This window comes from Salmo salar, chromosome ssa19 (assembly GCF_905237065.1).
Source record: "Salmo salar chromosome ssa19, Ssal_v3.1, whole genome shotgun sequence".
Taxonomy (NCBI): domain Eukaryota; kingdom Metazoa; phylum Chordata; class Actinopteri; order Salmoniformes; family Salmonidae; genus Salmo; species Salmo salar.
In genome coordinates this window covers 23,618,494-23,633,535 of record NC_059460.1, presented here as the reverse complement: position 1 = coordinate 23,633,535, position 15,042 = coordinate 23,618,494, and the positions used below count along the sequence as shown (strand labels likewise).

At 42.7% G+C, this 15,042-nt stretch overlaps 1 protein-coding gene and 1 non-coding gene across 2 annotated transcripts; one reads left to right on the top strand and one right to left on the bottom strand.

The window, feature by feature from the left end:
- The first annotated feature begins 2,952 nt into the window (after positions 1-2,952).
- On the top strand, positions 2,953-3,023 carry trnat-ugu (transfer RNA threonine (anticodon UGU)). The gene has a single exon. It is a non-coding gene; the product is annotated as a tRNA-Thr (tRNA).
- A 1,005-nt stretch (positions 3,024-4,028) lies between these two features.
- LOC106578596 (melanocortin receptor 4-like) lies at positions 4,029-5,867 on the bottom strand. Its single transcript, XM_014157590.2, has one exon. The coding sequence runs from the start codon at positions 5,565-5,567 to the stop codon at positions 4,548-4,550; it is 1,020 nt and encodes a 339-aa protein (XP_014013065.1). The 5' UTR covers positions 5,568-5,867; the 3' UTR covers positions 4,029-4,547.
- Between the last annotated feature and the right edge of the window lie 9,175 nt (positions 5,868-15,042).

Sequence of the window (15,042 nt, the reverse complement as noted above, 5' to 3'; positions counted from 1 at the left end):
TACTATTTAATTTAATCTTCAACCATTCCTGGACCTGCGAGCTGAAACAACCGACATATGAACAATACCAAAACAAATAATGTAATGATTCTGTCCCTTGGTAGCAAAATCTGCATAGCTGGGATGGTTGTATCCACATACATATATATAACATTCTATTGGTTGCAAGAATTTTGTATAATAGTTTCAATTGAAATCAAAGGCACTCTGGGAAATATTTGAGTGTTTATTTTAAAAAAAAATAATAATAACCTCTATTTAACCAGGTAGGCCAGTTGAGAACAAGTTCTCATACGTTCTCACAACTGCGACCTGGCCAAGATAAAGCATAGCAGTGTGACAAAAACTACAACACAGAATTACACATAAACAAACGTACAGTCAATAACACAAAATAAAATAAAAATAGAAAGATCTATGTACAGTGTGTGCAAATATAGAAGAGTAGGGAGGTAGGAAATAAATAGGCCATAGAGGCAAAAATAATGACAATTTAGCATTAATACTGGAGTAATATATGTGCAGATGATGATGTGCAAGTAGAGATACTGGGGTGCAAAAGAGCAAGAGGGTAAGTAATAAGGGTCGGGTGTGCTATTTACAGATTGGCTGTGTACACGTACAGTGATTAGTAAGCTGCTCTGACAGCTGATGCTTAAAGTTAGAGAGGGAGATATAAGACTCCAGCTTCAGAGATTTTGGCAATTCGTTCCAGTCATTGGCAGCAGAGAACTGGAAGGAAATGCAGCCAAAGGAAGTGTTGGCTTTGGGGATGACCAGTGCAATATACCTGCTGGAGCGCGTGCTACGGGTGGGTGTTGCTATGGTGACCAGTGAGCTGAGATAAGGCTGGGCTTCAACTAGCAAAGACTTAGATGACCTGGAGCCAGTGGGTTTGGTGACGGATATGTAGTGAGGGCCAGCCAACGAGAGCATAGAGGTCGCAGTGGTGGGTAGTATATGGGGCTTTGCTGACAAAACGGATGGCACTGTGATAGGCTACTTCCAGTTTGCTGAGTAGATTGTTGGGGGCTATTTTGTAAATGACATCGCCGAAGTCAAGGATCGGTAACACATTCTTTTTTACGAGGGTATGTTTGGCGGCATGAGTGAAAGGAGGCTTTGTTGCAAAATAGGAAGCCGATTCTAGATGTAATTTTGGATTGGATATGCTTAATGTGAGTCAGGAAGGAGAGTTTACAGTCTAACCAGACACCTAGCTATTTTGTAACTGAGTTTTTAACGGTTCCTCTTCATTAGACAGCAGGCTGTGTTTACATTATTGATAGAATCAGGCCATTGGCTGCCTTTATCATGAGGGGTATGTACGTGTGTTCTGATTAGAGTATTGAAATGTAGTTTTTAAGAAAAAATTTGCAAGAATTGAATGTGCCAACAAATGTAATAGTCATCATAAGAATGTTTTCCTGTCTGGGATACACTGGGATCGATCAACTTAACGTTTTAAGGCTTTGGCCCACCACCTAATAGTTGAATAGTGTAAACTTTTTATTATATTTGCTGACACCCTAGAGTGGAGTAGTCTATCTTGCTACGTAAACCACGCCCCTCTGCAAAAATGCCTTCTCCAATGTTGGTAACAAGGCGGTACTTATTACTCATGATAACATCAACGTATTCAAATGAGAGTTAGGCTGATGTCACCCTATTCCCTTAATAATTGTATTAATGTGTCATTTTTCAGACTTAATGAAAAACATGATTTTGAAAGTACATGACCTTGAAATAATATGTGATTTGACTGACAACATATTCACTTAGTAGATAATTTAGGGAAGTTCATAACATAGTTGACGGCAACAAACATGTCTCTGGCACTAACAGATACAGTCATGGGTGGTAACTTAACAAGTCACTTGAAATCAAAGGCACTCTGGGAAATATTTGAATAAGGTTTTACACTAAGCAGTATGTTAATTTAACACTTGTTCCAGTGTATATAATGGTCCCACTCTTTCAGTGTTGATTTAACACTCTCAGTGTTGACTTAACACTGGAGAATTTGCTGTGTATGCTGTCAAATCCTCACACATGTTTGTAGTTTGACCAGCTGTTTTCAGCAACTGATATTGTTGAATTCAGTTGTCGTTTTGGCAGGTTTGCTAGCAACAAACCATTTAGCTAGCTTCTATCATAATGTTTGATATGCAATTCGATCTCCTCTCCTCATAATGAACAGTGTCCTTACAAGAAGGCAAACTTTTCTATGCCAGGAAAAATCACGCATCATATCAGCTCATTGTTATGGAAGTATCCAAATGAATGTCACTAGAAAACAACTTAAATAACACAAATGCAGCTATGCACTTCTATGGGCTATAGGAGTAAAGGCCAATTCAATATTTTATAAAATCCCTTTTTTTCATGTATTTTTTGATGCCTAAAGGGTTTCTAAAATTCAAAATCAAATATCTAAATGATCCATGGTATGACCATCTTAAAATAATTATATATGTTAGCTTAGTACCCAAATATAATTGAAAACGTTATTTACCAGTAAATGTGTGCTTTAGTATTGTTTGTTGGCACGTGCTATAAGCAGGATACAAGTCTGCGTTCTGTAAATTACCTTGGAAAAATGTACTTCGTGAAGGGAGCAGGCGATCTTCCATTATCTCCAAGGTAAAGTACAGTACAGAACGACGGCGTTATCCCTTACCTACATAACACAGTTGCTAAAAAAACAAGTTGCTTTTTTTTATTTTACATCACAGTGCAAAATGTTTAAGGCCACAACAACAAACAACATCATATTAACATAAAAACACATACTCAAATGGTTTCAACTTTAGAATAAAGAGCAAAATAGACATTCATAGATAAGAAGTTAAATGTACACTTTACACTGCAAATTATTATCCAAGCACTTGATAAATGCATATTGAGGATGAATTAAAAATATAGATGAGAGTATGTCTTTGTCATGTATTGCCCCGTGTGGCTCAGTTGGTAGAGCATGGTGTTTGTGACGCCAGGGTTGTGGGTTAGATTCCCACGGGGGACCAGTACAGACAAAAAAATGTATGAAATGTATGTATTCACTACTGTAAGTTGCTCTGGATAAGAGTGTCTGATAAATGACTAAAATCTAAGTGTTCCTGTTTAAATGCACATGTCCACACAAATATCTATATTTTTTAAATAAGCAGCATAGGTAGATTTTAAGCAAATTACATTCCACTCCACTGATAGGCTTCATTCTCAACACAAGTAATTTCAATAAGTGCTTGTTTTAGAGATAGAACGTAGAAAACTGTTTTACATAACTCTCCCCTTGTACTGTCAAAAAAAATGCATACCCTCCCCCCTCATTGAGTTAACTCAAAAATAATGGTTACGACCACAAATAAAAATAACTGTAGAGACCCTGTGTTTATAAACAGAGATATCGACTTTGCAGGCTTTTTGTGGCACTCTGTTGCCTATCAGCTATTCCTCTTTGTTCTTGTGGATTTTTATGGAAAATTGGTGCAGCTTTGAATGATTTTATGGGTCAGAGGAGACTTTAAAGGGTTCAGCTATGCTGCGGTGAATTTATTCTACAAAGCACTGTGTTTGGATGTTTATGTACGATAGAAGCCTATGCAGTTCGCTCACAATGTCCAATAGCAACAGTATGTTTTTGAAACGGGAGGTGAATGATCTGTTTGAAGCTTTCCATCTTTCAAACTCTCAGATTATGATATAGTGTGCAATTTAAGTGCTATGTGTTTTCCTTCAAAAATACTATAGTGCATAGGCAGCTGCCACTCAGTTCTTCAAATATCTTTTAAATGTTTAAATATTCTAATATAAATATTCAATATCTATCTTCTTTTCTCATATCGTCATCATACTGTATCTTCTCACATTATGGTTCAGTTACTTTAAAAACAGCATTTGTCATGACAAACCAAAATATGCCTGATTGTGCTGAAAAGAAACAAAGTTATTTCTGTTGTGTTTTGTACAGGGTGTATGTAAACCAACCTACCTCCTCCGCAATCCGAACCATAGTAACCAGAACCAATTTAGAGGAACTACTTTTTAATAATTTACAGCCATGTCCTGGAGCACGGGGCAGGATGAGGATAAATCAGTTCTCACTAATCACAATTAGGCAGTATCTTTCATGTGAGGAGAGGCAGATGCCACCTCAGCAGTTGTCACCCTCAACTTCCACCATACTGTAGTTGTTACACCATATTGTACATGGGCAGTAGGTAGCCTAACCGTTCGAGTATTGGGCCAGTAACCGAAGGATCAAATACCTGAGCCGACAAGGGGAAAAATCTGTTCATGTGCACTTGAGCAAGGCACTTAAACCTAATTCTCTCCAAGGGCTCTGTACTACTATGTAAAGCAACACATTTAAACTGCACCTATCTGGTAGCAATAAAAACATCTTATCTTATTTACACCGTTACACCATAATGTAGCCTATACAACCTCTCAGCTCTTTCATGTGACGAGACACAGACACAGATGCTACCTCAGCAGTTGTCACACTTACTGGGTCTCTGACAGATTCCCAGCTGTTTGGTAGTTTAATATTTTCCGGGCAGCTCGCACAGACACAGGTTTGGCAGGCTGTACCAGCAGAAGATCTCCTTGAAGGTCTTCCTCATCTCTTGGCTCCTGAAGGCGTAGATCAGTGGGTCGATGACAGAGTTACACATGATGAGGATGAGGTACATGTTGAAGTGCGACATGAAGCAGGCGCAGTAGGGGTTCCTGGGGCATGATATCATGAGGATGAGGTGGAGGAAAAAGGGAGCCCAGCACACTACGAACACACCCAGGAGGATGGTGAGGGTGATGGCGCCCTTCATGTTGGCACGCTGGCGGATGGGAACGTTCCCGGGCAGCACGGCGATCCTCTTTATGTGCAGGCGGGCCAGCATGAACATGTGGACGTAGAGCGAGGCCATGAGCGCCAGCATGGTGAAGAACATGGTGATGAGGCAGATGAGGACCGTGGTGCTCTCAGAGTAGATAATGAAGAGCACGCCCGACGCCACACAACACGACCAGATGCACACGATTACCGCCATCGCTCGTTTTACCGTCACAATGTTGTGGTAGCGCAGCGCGTAGAATATGGTGATGTAGCGGTCTATGGCGATGGCCAAGAGACTACAGATTGACGCCAGCAGTGAGCTACAGATCATGGAGTCGAACACGTTGTCCATGCTCTTTATGAGTGACCCGGAGATGGTCAAGTTGCCGCCGTTGATCAGGGCTATGACGATGGTCTCGGAGGCGTTGGAGACGCTGACCAGCATGTCTGCCACGGCCAACGAACAGATGAATAAGTACATGGGAGAGTGGAGATTCTTATTCTTGATGATGGCGGCAATCACCAGGATGTTCTCTAATAAACTGACTATCCCCAGTGTGAGAAAGACCTCGGTAGAGATGAGGAGCTGCTCGTAACATCCCGTTGAGGAGTCCTTGATACCAACTCCCTCTGAGTCTATGTTGAGGGTTCCCAGAGTCCCAGCAGTGCTGAGGTTCCTGGTATAGCCCACTGAGATCAACCCTTGGTGGTCTGTGGCATTCATCATGTAGTTGTTAGTTCTCTTAGTTGGTTCTTGTAGTGTTTAAGTGAAACTTTATTGTCCCCATTCTGCAGTTTTGTTGTCTTTCTTTGCTGTGAAAGAACAGCTCAGTGGATGTAGTCAGAGTCTAGCATCGAGCAGGTGGTGGAAATCAGAATAAATCCCAGATCCTGTCTTTTGCCTCAGCCAGCCCCCAAACTGATCAAGCAGTAATTTTCTCCAGACATCTGCTGATGTTAGCCTCCCTTAGCCCCTGGCACTCTGCACTGATATCAACTGACAGCCTCCAAGAAGAAAATGAAAGAAAGGAAAAGATAGACAGACAGACAGACAGACAGACAGACAGACAGACAGACAGACAGACAGACAGACAGACAGACAGACAGACAGACAGACAGACAGACAGACAGACAGACAGACAGACAGACAGACAGACAGACAGACAGACAGACAGACAGACAGACAGACAGACAGACAGACAGACAGACAGACAGACAGACAGACAGACAGACAGACAGACAGACAGACAGACAGACAGGGGGATGGGGGAAAATATGAAAATAGAGAGATGGAACAATGAGACAGGTAGTGAATGGAGAATGCCAAATTCAGAGATTATAAAAAGAGAGATGAAATAAAAAGTGTGTAAAACAGAAAGGTGAAATGGAGATAAGAATAGAGAGAAGGAGTGACGATAAAGAAAGCAGCAGATTGAGAGAGCATGGCAGAGTACGAAAGAACAGGAGCTGAGTTGATCAGTGACAGGAGTCTGAACCTCAGCGATGGAGAGAGCGGAGTGGAGCAGAACACATGCAGGCAGATTACTTCGCAGACTACAGAATCTCTTCTCTCTCCTTCCAGTGTTATACAGTCAAACACGGACCTCCTCACAGCCTCGCCCACCCAGCCCTGTCAGCCAATCAGCTCACACAAGGAGGGTGGGGCAAGCTGTCATGCTGGTGTTGATAGAAACACATGGCACAGCAGATTTAAATGTCATGTTTTTCATTAAATTGGATGATATTTGGATGAAACAAGATTAAAGTATGATGACCAAAGCATGAAAAATGACTGTTGCTTCTACATTTATCAAGTTTGATCATAAAGTTACTGGGCCCCTTCCCCATGTCAAACACGGATTCATTATTAAGGGCACAAGGTGGCGTTGCCTTCACTCTAAATTTAACCAATGGTAACATGATATTCTATTACCTCCTTTAAATAAGTACCGGGAGGGGTTTATATAGCTAGACAGCCACTCTGCTGGTGCCAGAATCTGACTGTAGGGTGTCAGCAAATATAATGAAAAGTTTACCCTATTCATCTATGTTAAAGATACTTCAATGTTTCCGCTTTCATCTGTGTCTGGTGTTAGCTAGTTACTGGCTAGCTAGGTTTTCAGCTTGCATGGAACGAAAGGGGGAAGGGTCATTCAAAACTCTGAGACAGTTGTCAAGACAACACATCAGTCAGTGCTGCTGTGAACAACATCCTAAAATACACCCCGAAAAATGTATGTTATTGTTCTTGATGCAGTTTCAATGTTCTTTGAGTTGCTTCATGGATCTCCAAATTTGGTTGAGATGATTTTACTGCAACACTGCTCACTGCATCCAAGTTGCTTGACAGGGGTGTTTCAAAGAACTATCATTCAAGGTGAGCTCAAGCATAAGCTTACGCTCACCGCCCACTCCGTCTTTTCTAACTTCCTGGTCATATGAAGGAGTTGTGTATTATAACAGTGCAATGTTTTGCTTTCTAGCTTGTTTAGAAAACAACCATATGCATTCTTTGATTATTTTCTTAATAATTTATCTTTCTTCCCATTTAACAGAGACAGAACACTCTGGACTGGAAAGGATTTATTTTTTTTAAACGTTGTAATATTATTGCCTCAGTTATTTGAACAGATTCATTATTTGTAAACCAGTGAGTCGCACAATTGCCTCACAAAGAGAATAATACGTCCCAAATGGCACTATATTCTCTTTAAAGTGCACTGCTTTTGACCAAAACCTATGGGCCCTCATCAAACGTTATGCACTAAATGGGGAATAGGATGGCATTTTGCACACAACCTGAACCAAGTGAAGTGCACAATAATTATAATTAAGTTCCAAGTTCAATAATGTAAGCTCTGTTAATCTGACCTAAATCTTCTAATATGGCACATATCATGTGTAAGTCCTATATTACACCCTATTCCCTTTACAGTGGGCCCTGGTCAAAAGTAGTGCACTATAAAGTGAATAGAGTGCCATTTGGGAGGTACAGATGTTCACTGAGATGTGCGAGGACAATGATCTGAATCCAAAACTTGTCACTAGCTGCCAACGTTAAGGTTATCTGTCCCCACCTGAAGTGTGTGTGTGTGTGTGTGTGTGTGTGTGTGTGTGTGTGTGTGTGTGTGTGTGTGTGTGTGTGTGTGTGTGTGTGTGTGTGTGTGTGTGTGTGTGTGTGTGTGTGTGTGTGTGTGTGTGTGTGTGTGTGTGTGTGAATGAGGGCAGAGATAGAGACACTGAGGGGCTAAGGATGTGTGTGAATAACACCTATGTACATCAGTGCTAAATCTGCATAAAATTCCATCTCATAAATCGAAATTATAGTTCATTACAGATCTCTGCCATTAAACCTGGTTATGGGAAAGTGCTGAAAGTGCTAATTGATATTTCACATTACCTTTCACATTTGGATTCAAATGTTGACGTGGATATTTTTCATATGAGATTTCATAGGTGATGCCCTGCAAACAAAAAGGATTTAGACAGACAGACAACAGTCAACAACTACAGACCAGTATCCCTTCTTTCTTTTCTCTCCAAAACTCTTGAACGTGCCGTCCTTGGCCAGCTCTCCTGCTATCTCTCTCAGAATGACCTTCTTGATCCTAATCAGTCAGGTTTCAAGACTGGGCATTCAACTGAGACTGCTCTTCTCTGTGTCACGGAGGCTCTCCGCACTGCTAAAGCTAACTCTCTCTCCTCTGCTCTCATCCTTCTAGACCTATCTGCTGCCTTTGATACTGTGAACCATCAGATCCTCCTCTCCACCCTCTCCGAGTTGGGCATCTCCGGCGCGGCCCACGCTTGGATTGCGTCCTACCTGACAGGTCGCTCCTACCAGGTGGCGTGGCGAGAATCTGTCTCCGCACCATGCGCTCTCACCACTGGTGTCCCCCAGGGCTCTGTTCTAGGCCCTCTCCTATTCTCGCTATACACCAAGTCACTTGGCTCTGTCATATCCTCACATGGTCTGTCCTATCATTGCTATGCAGACGACACACAATTAATCTTCTCCTTTCCCCCTTCTGATAACCAGGCGGCGAATCGCATCTCTGCATGTCTGTCAGACATATCAGTGTGGATGACGGATCACCACCTCAAGCTGAACCTCGGCAAGACGGAGCTGCTCTTCCTCCCGGGGAAGGACTGCCCGTTCCAGGATCTCGCCATCACGGTTGACAACTCCCTTGTGTCCTCCTCCCAGAGTGCTAAGAACCTTGGCGTGATCCTGGACAACACCCTGTCGTTCTCCACTAACATCAAGGCGGTGACCCGATCCTGTAGGTTCATGCTCTACAACATTCGCAGAGTACGACCCTGCCTCACACAGGAAGCAGCGCAGGTCCTAATCCAGGTACTTGTCATCTCCCGTCTGGATTACTGCAACTCGCTGTTGGCTGGGCTCCCTGCCTGTGCCATTAAACCCCTACAACTCATCCAGAACGCCGCAGCCCGTCTGGTGTTCAACCTTCCCAAGTTCTCTCACGTCACCCCGCTCCTCCGCTCTCTCCACTGGCTTCCAGTTGAAGCTCGCATCCGCTACAAGACCATGGTGATTGCCTACGGAGCTGTGAAGGGAATGGCACCTCCATACCTTCAGGCTCTGATCAGGCCCTACACCCAAACAAGGGCACTGCGTTCATCCACCTCTGGCCTGCTGGCCCCCCTACCTCTGAGGAAGCACAGTTCCCGCTCAGCCCAGTCAAAACTGTTCGCTGCTCTGGCACCCCAATGGTGGAACAAGCTCCCTCACGATGCCAGGACAGCGGAGTCAATCACCACCTTCCGGAGACACCTGAAACCCCACCTCTTTAAGGATAGGATAAAGTAATCCTTCTAAACCCCCCCCCCTTAAAAGATTTAGATGCACTATTGTAAAGTGGTTGTTCCACTGGATATCATAAGGTGAATGCACCAATTTGTAAGTCGCTCTGGATAAGAGCGTCTGCTAAATGACTTAAATGTAAATGTAGTTAGGATACACACACAGTGACTTCAACTCACGCAGTTGATTACATTGTGTATGTTTATTTATACAGTGATTATTATTCAACATATCTACACTTGGGATTTGAACTCACAACCTCTTGGTTGACAGCATATAGTTCTTCTTGATATGCCATCTTGTCTGTGCCATTGACTGATTTCACCTGTATTCCTACACTTTCTTCTTAAGTAAATAAAATCTCAGCTTTGTTAATGGCCTTACTGAAGAGCACAGTGACTTTCAACTTGGCACCGTCATAGGATGTCAACTTTCCAACAAGTCAGTTCATTACATTTCTGCCCTGCTAGAGCTGCCCCAGTCAACTGTAAGTACTGTTACTGTGAAATGGAAATGTCTGGTGGCAACAGGGGCTCAGCTGCAAAGTGGTAAGCCATACAAGCTCACAGGATGGGACTGCCGAGTTCTGAAACATGTAGTGTGTAAAAATAGTCTGTCCTCGGTTGCAACAGGCTCTACCAAAATCCAAACTGCCTCTGGAAGCAACGTCAGCAAAATAACTGTTTGTTGGGAGCTTCATGAAATGAGTTTCCATGCCCGAGCAGCCGCACACAAGCCTAAGATCACCATGTGCAATGCCAAGCGTCGGCTGGAGTGGTGTTAAGCTCGAAGTGGAACGTGTTCGTTCTCTGGAGTGATGAATCACACTTCACCATCTGACAGTCCGACAGACGAATCTGGGTTTAGCGGATGCCTGGAGAACGCTACCTGCCCCAATGCTTAGTGCCAATTGTAAAGTTTGGTGGACGAGGAATAACGGTCTGGGGTTTTTTATGGTTCGGGCTAGGCTCCGTAGTTCCAGTGATGGTAAATATTAATGCTACAGCAGACAATGACATTCAAGATGATTCTGTGCTTCCAACTTTGTGGTATCAGTTTGGGAAGGCACTTTCCTGTGCACAAAGCGAGGTCGATGGTTTGTAGAGATTGGTGTGGAAGAACTTGACTGGCCTGCACAGAGCCCTCACCTTAACCCTATTGAACACCTTTGGGATGAATTGGAATGCTGACTGCGAGCCAGGCTTGATCGCCCAACCTCACTAATGCTCTTTTGGCTGAATGGAGGCAAGTCCCCACAGCAATGTTCCAACATCTATGTGTCCACATACTTCTGGTCATGTAGTGTATAAAACATAAGAAAATCACATTTTTGACTGCACTGGGCCTTTAAGAATATATATATATACTGCTCAAAAAAATAAAGGGAACACTTAAACAACACATCCTAGATCTGAATGAAATAAATCATCTTATTAAATACTTTTTTCTTTACATAGTTGAATGTGCTGACAACAAAATCACACAAAAATAATCAATGGAAATCCAATTTATCAACCCATGGAGGTCTGGATTTGGAGTCACACTCAAAATTAAGGTGGAAAACCACACTACAGGCTGATCCAACTTTGATGTAATGTCCTTAAAACAAGTCAAAATGAGGCTCAGTAGTGTGTGTGGCCTCCACGTGCCTATATGACCTCCCTACAACGCCTGGGCATGCTCCTGATGAGGTGGCGGATGGTCTCCTGAGGGATCTCCTCCCAGACCTGGACTAAAGCATCCGCCAACTCCTGGACAGTCTGTGGTGCAACGTGGCGTTGGTGGATGGAGCGAGACATGGTGTCCCAGATGTGCTCAATTGGATTCAGGTCTGGGAAACGGGCGGGCCAGTCCATAGCATCAATGCCTTCCTCTTGCAGGAACTGCTGACACACTCCAGCCACATGAGGTCTAGCATTGTCTTGCATTAGGAGGAACTCAGGGCCAACTGCACCAGCATATGGTCTCACAAGGGGTCTGAGGATCTCATCTCGGTACCTAATGGCAGTCAGGCTACCTCTGGCGAGCACATGGAGGGCTGTGCGGCCCCCCAAAGACATGCCACCCTACACCATGACTGACCCACCGCCAAACCGGTCATGCTGGAGGATGTTGCAGGCAGCAGAACGTTCTCCACGGCGTCTCCAGACTCTGTCACGTCTGTCACGTGCTCAGTGTGAACCTGCTTTCATCTGTGAGCACAGGGCGCCAGTGGCGAATTTGCCAATCTTGGTGTTCTCTGGCAAATGCCAAACGTCCTGCACGGTGTTGGGCTGTAAGCACAACCCCCACCTGTGGACGTCGGGCCCTCATACCACCCTCATGGAGTCTGTTTCTGACCGTTTGAGCAGACACATGCACATTTGTGGCCTGCTGGAGGTCATTTTGCAGGGCTCTGGCAGTGCTTCTCCTGCTCCTCCTTGCACAAAGGCGGAGGTAGCGGTCCTGCTGCTGGGTTGTTGCCCTCCTACGGCCTCCTCCACGTCTCCTGATGTACTGGCCTGTCTCCTGGTAGTGCCTCCATGCTCTGGACACTACGCTGACAGACACAGCAAACCTTCTTGCCACAGCTCGCGTTGATGTGCCATCCTGGATGAGCTGCACTTCCTGAGCCACTTGTGTGGGTTGTAGACTCTCTTGCTACCACTAGAGTGAAAGCACCGCCAGCATTCAAAAGTGACCAAAACATCAGCCAGGAAGCATAGGAACTGAGAAGTGGTCTGTGATCCCCACCTGCAGAACCACTCCTTTATTGGGGGTGTCTTGCTAATTGCCTATAATTTCCACCTGTTGTCTATTCCATTTGCACAACAGCATGTGAAATTTATTGTCAATCAGTGTTGCTTCCTAAGTGGACAGTTTGATTTCACAGAAGTGTGATTGACTTGGAGTTACATTGTGTTGTTTAAGTGTTCCCTTTATTTTTTTGAGCAGTGTATATATAGTGCAATATATATTCTGCATGCTATCTGGTTTTGGTTGGTTAAGTTGACGCTGAAACTGTTTCTCCATCTGGAAAATTACCACTTAGATGGCCACCTAAGAATTTTCTATACAGAAAAAATACTGTAATTAGCTCTAATGACTGTAATTTCCTTCTTAATAAAGGGATAGTTCGAGATTTTGGCAATGAAGCCATTTATCTACTTCCCCAGAGTTGGATGAACAGGAACATGCTCACGGTTCCTGTACGTTTCCAGTCATTGCGTTAGTTAGTTAGCATTGGCTAATGAAACTACAGTGCATTTGGAAAATATTCAGACACCTTGACTTTTTAAACATTTGTTACGTTACAGCCATATTCTGAAATTGATCAAATATATGTTTCAGTCATCAATCTACACACAATACACAAAAGAAAGTGAAAACTGTTTTTTCTTTTTTTTGCAAAAACAGAAATAGCTTATTTACATAAGTATTCAGACCCTTTGCAATGAGACTCAAAATTGAGCTCAGGTGTATCCTGTTTTCATTGATCATCCTTGAGATGTTTCTACAACTTGATTGGAGCCCCACATTTCTATGGGGGGGGGGGGGTTGCCTGTTTTGCATGTTATTTTGGCATTACAGTTTTTTCTGAATGCTTAAACACTAACAGTGATTCTTGAAGCACTATCTGAAACCATTAACACTTGTAGCCAATGCATTACCACGTGTGCCAAACTGAATGCACGTACTCTGCTTTACACTCAGTTTGTAATTTTACAACAAACTTTTTGAAAAACTGTAAACACAACTCACTGCTTTACACTGTTTGCAATGTAATAACACACTTCTAGCAAAACTGTAAACATTAGTCTTTGCATTGCTACACTATTTCGCCTTTTGTTGTTTGAGGAGTGTTAGAACATTTTGAGAGTGTGTTAGTTTCGGAATACACATCCATACTTTACACATTTGGATACCTGTGTATATGTGTGTTTACTACATGTATGAGAAAACTTTATTGCTAACTCCTATTTCCAGCACACAGAAAAAGCAAAAGCCACAAGTATTTTTCATTTAAACTATCAGTGCGTAGTTGGTGCTTCATGTGCTTATTCAAATTAAGGTTTGTGTGTACTGTATTGACGCAAAAACACAATTTCTTTTAAAGTGTTTGAAGGGTTTTGCAAGAATTGTTGGCTTTTGCAGAAGATGTATGATGTTTTGTTGGTTTGGTGTAAGGTTTTGTGACTAGTGTGTAGAGTTTTGTAAAAAAATAGCCTATAGTTTCAAAAACAATTAGAACAAAAACTGTCATACGTGTCACATATCAGTTTTCAAACAATGTAATTAAAAAAATAATAATCATAGAGTTAATAAAGCCTGCATAAAAACTTTGTCTCTTTTTTGCTTTCTTGAGTAAGGCGCTTTAAAATGCAGTCGTTTCAGCCTAGCTCAGTGCTTTCTGTGGGGGTGGGTCAACCAGCAGAAAATATGGAGCGTAGGGGTTGGTAATGTTCTCTAGTTGTGCCATGATTGGCTCAGTGTTCTGTCACTCATGGGGACACTACAGCACTGCCAAATCAAAGGGTCGAGTGTGAAAATTCAAGCCCCTTGTGTGCTGCCAAAGAGTTACATTAGAAGTGCCTATCCAATAAGGCTCAAGGTCATTGGCCACAGATAAAATTATGTCAAATCACGTTATATCTACAGTAGCTTTGATTGGACTGATCATGTCAAAATCATACTTTCAAAATCTTACCTAGCAGTCATCATCATGAGTCAAGCCGACAATCTACTGGAAAATCATTTTTAATTTGTCTCATATGAAGAGAAGAAATGAAGAGAAATTATAGATAAAATGTATTGGTGCTCAAGTTAGAAATCGCAAATTCAATAATGAGTGGTTTGGAATGAATCAGTGTCTATCTGCAAGCAATCCATAGCCTGCTATTCAGTGGAGTGGGTGTGTGGTCCCAATTATTGGTTAAAGGGTTTCTTTTCCAAGCTTAAAATGATAAACAATCAACATTGGCCATGCTGTCAATCCAGCATGATTTCTGCCACGCTCAAAACAACTGTTAACTCAGAACTGGGAAATCTGACTTCAGTGAGTTCAAGACAACTGGGAACTCAGGAAAAAACTAGCTCCGACTGGGAAAATACGTCATCATCATTTAACCTTGTTTTTTTCAGAGTTCCCAGTTGTCTTGAAAGCACCACAAATCCAGAGAATGCCATGACAAAAGGACCGTCATGCCACCTTCCTGTTCAAGTGAGCACAGCACAACAAGGTGAGTACAAAAATGTATTGTATCCTGTGGCATAAATTATGTATATGCCAGGGAGAAATGTATACTGTACCTAAGAAAGTAATATTGTATGTTGTGTAGTAAGCTGTTACTAGCCCATGTGCCTCACCCTAATAATTTGGTATATTTTCCCCTCT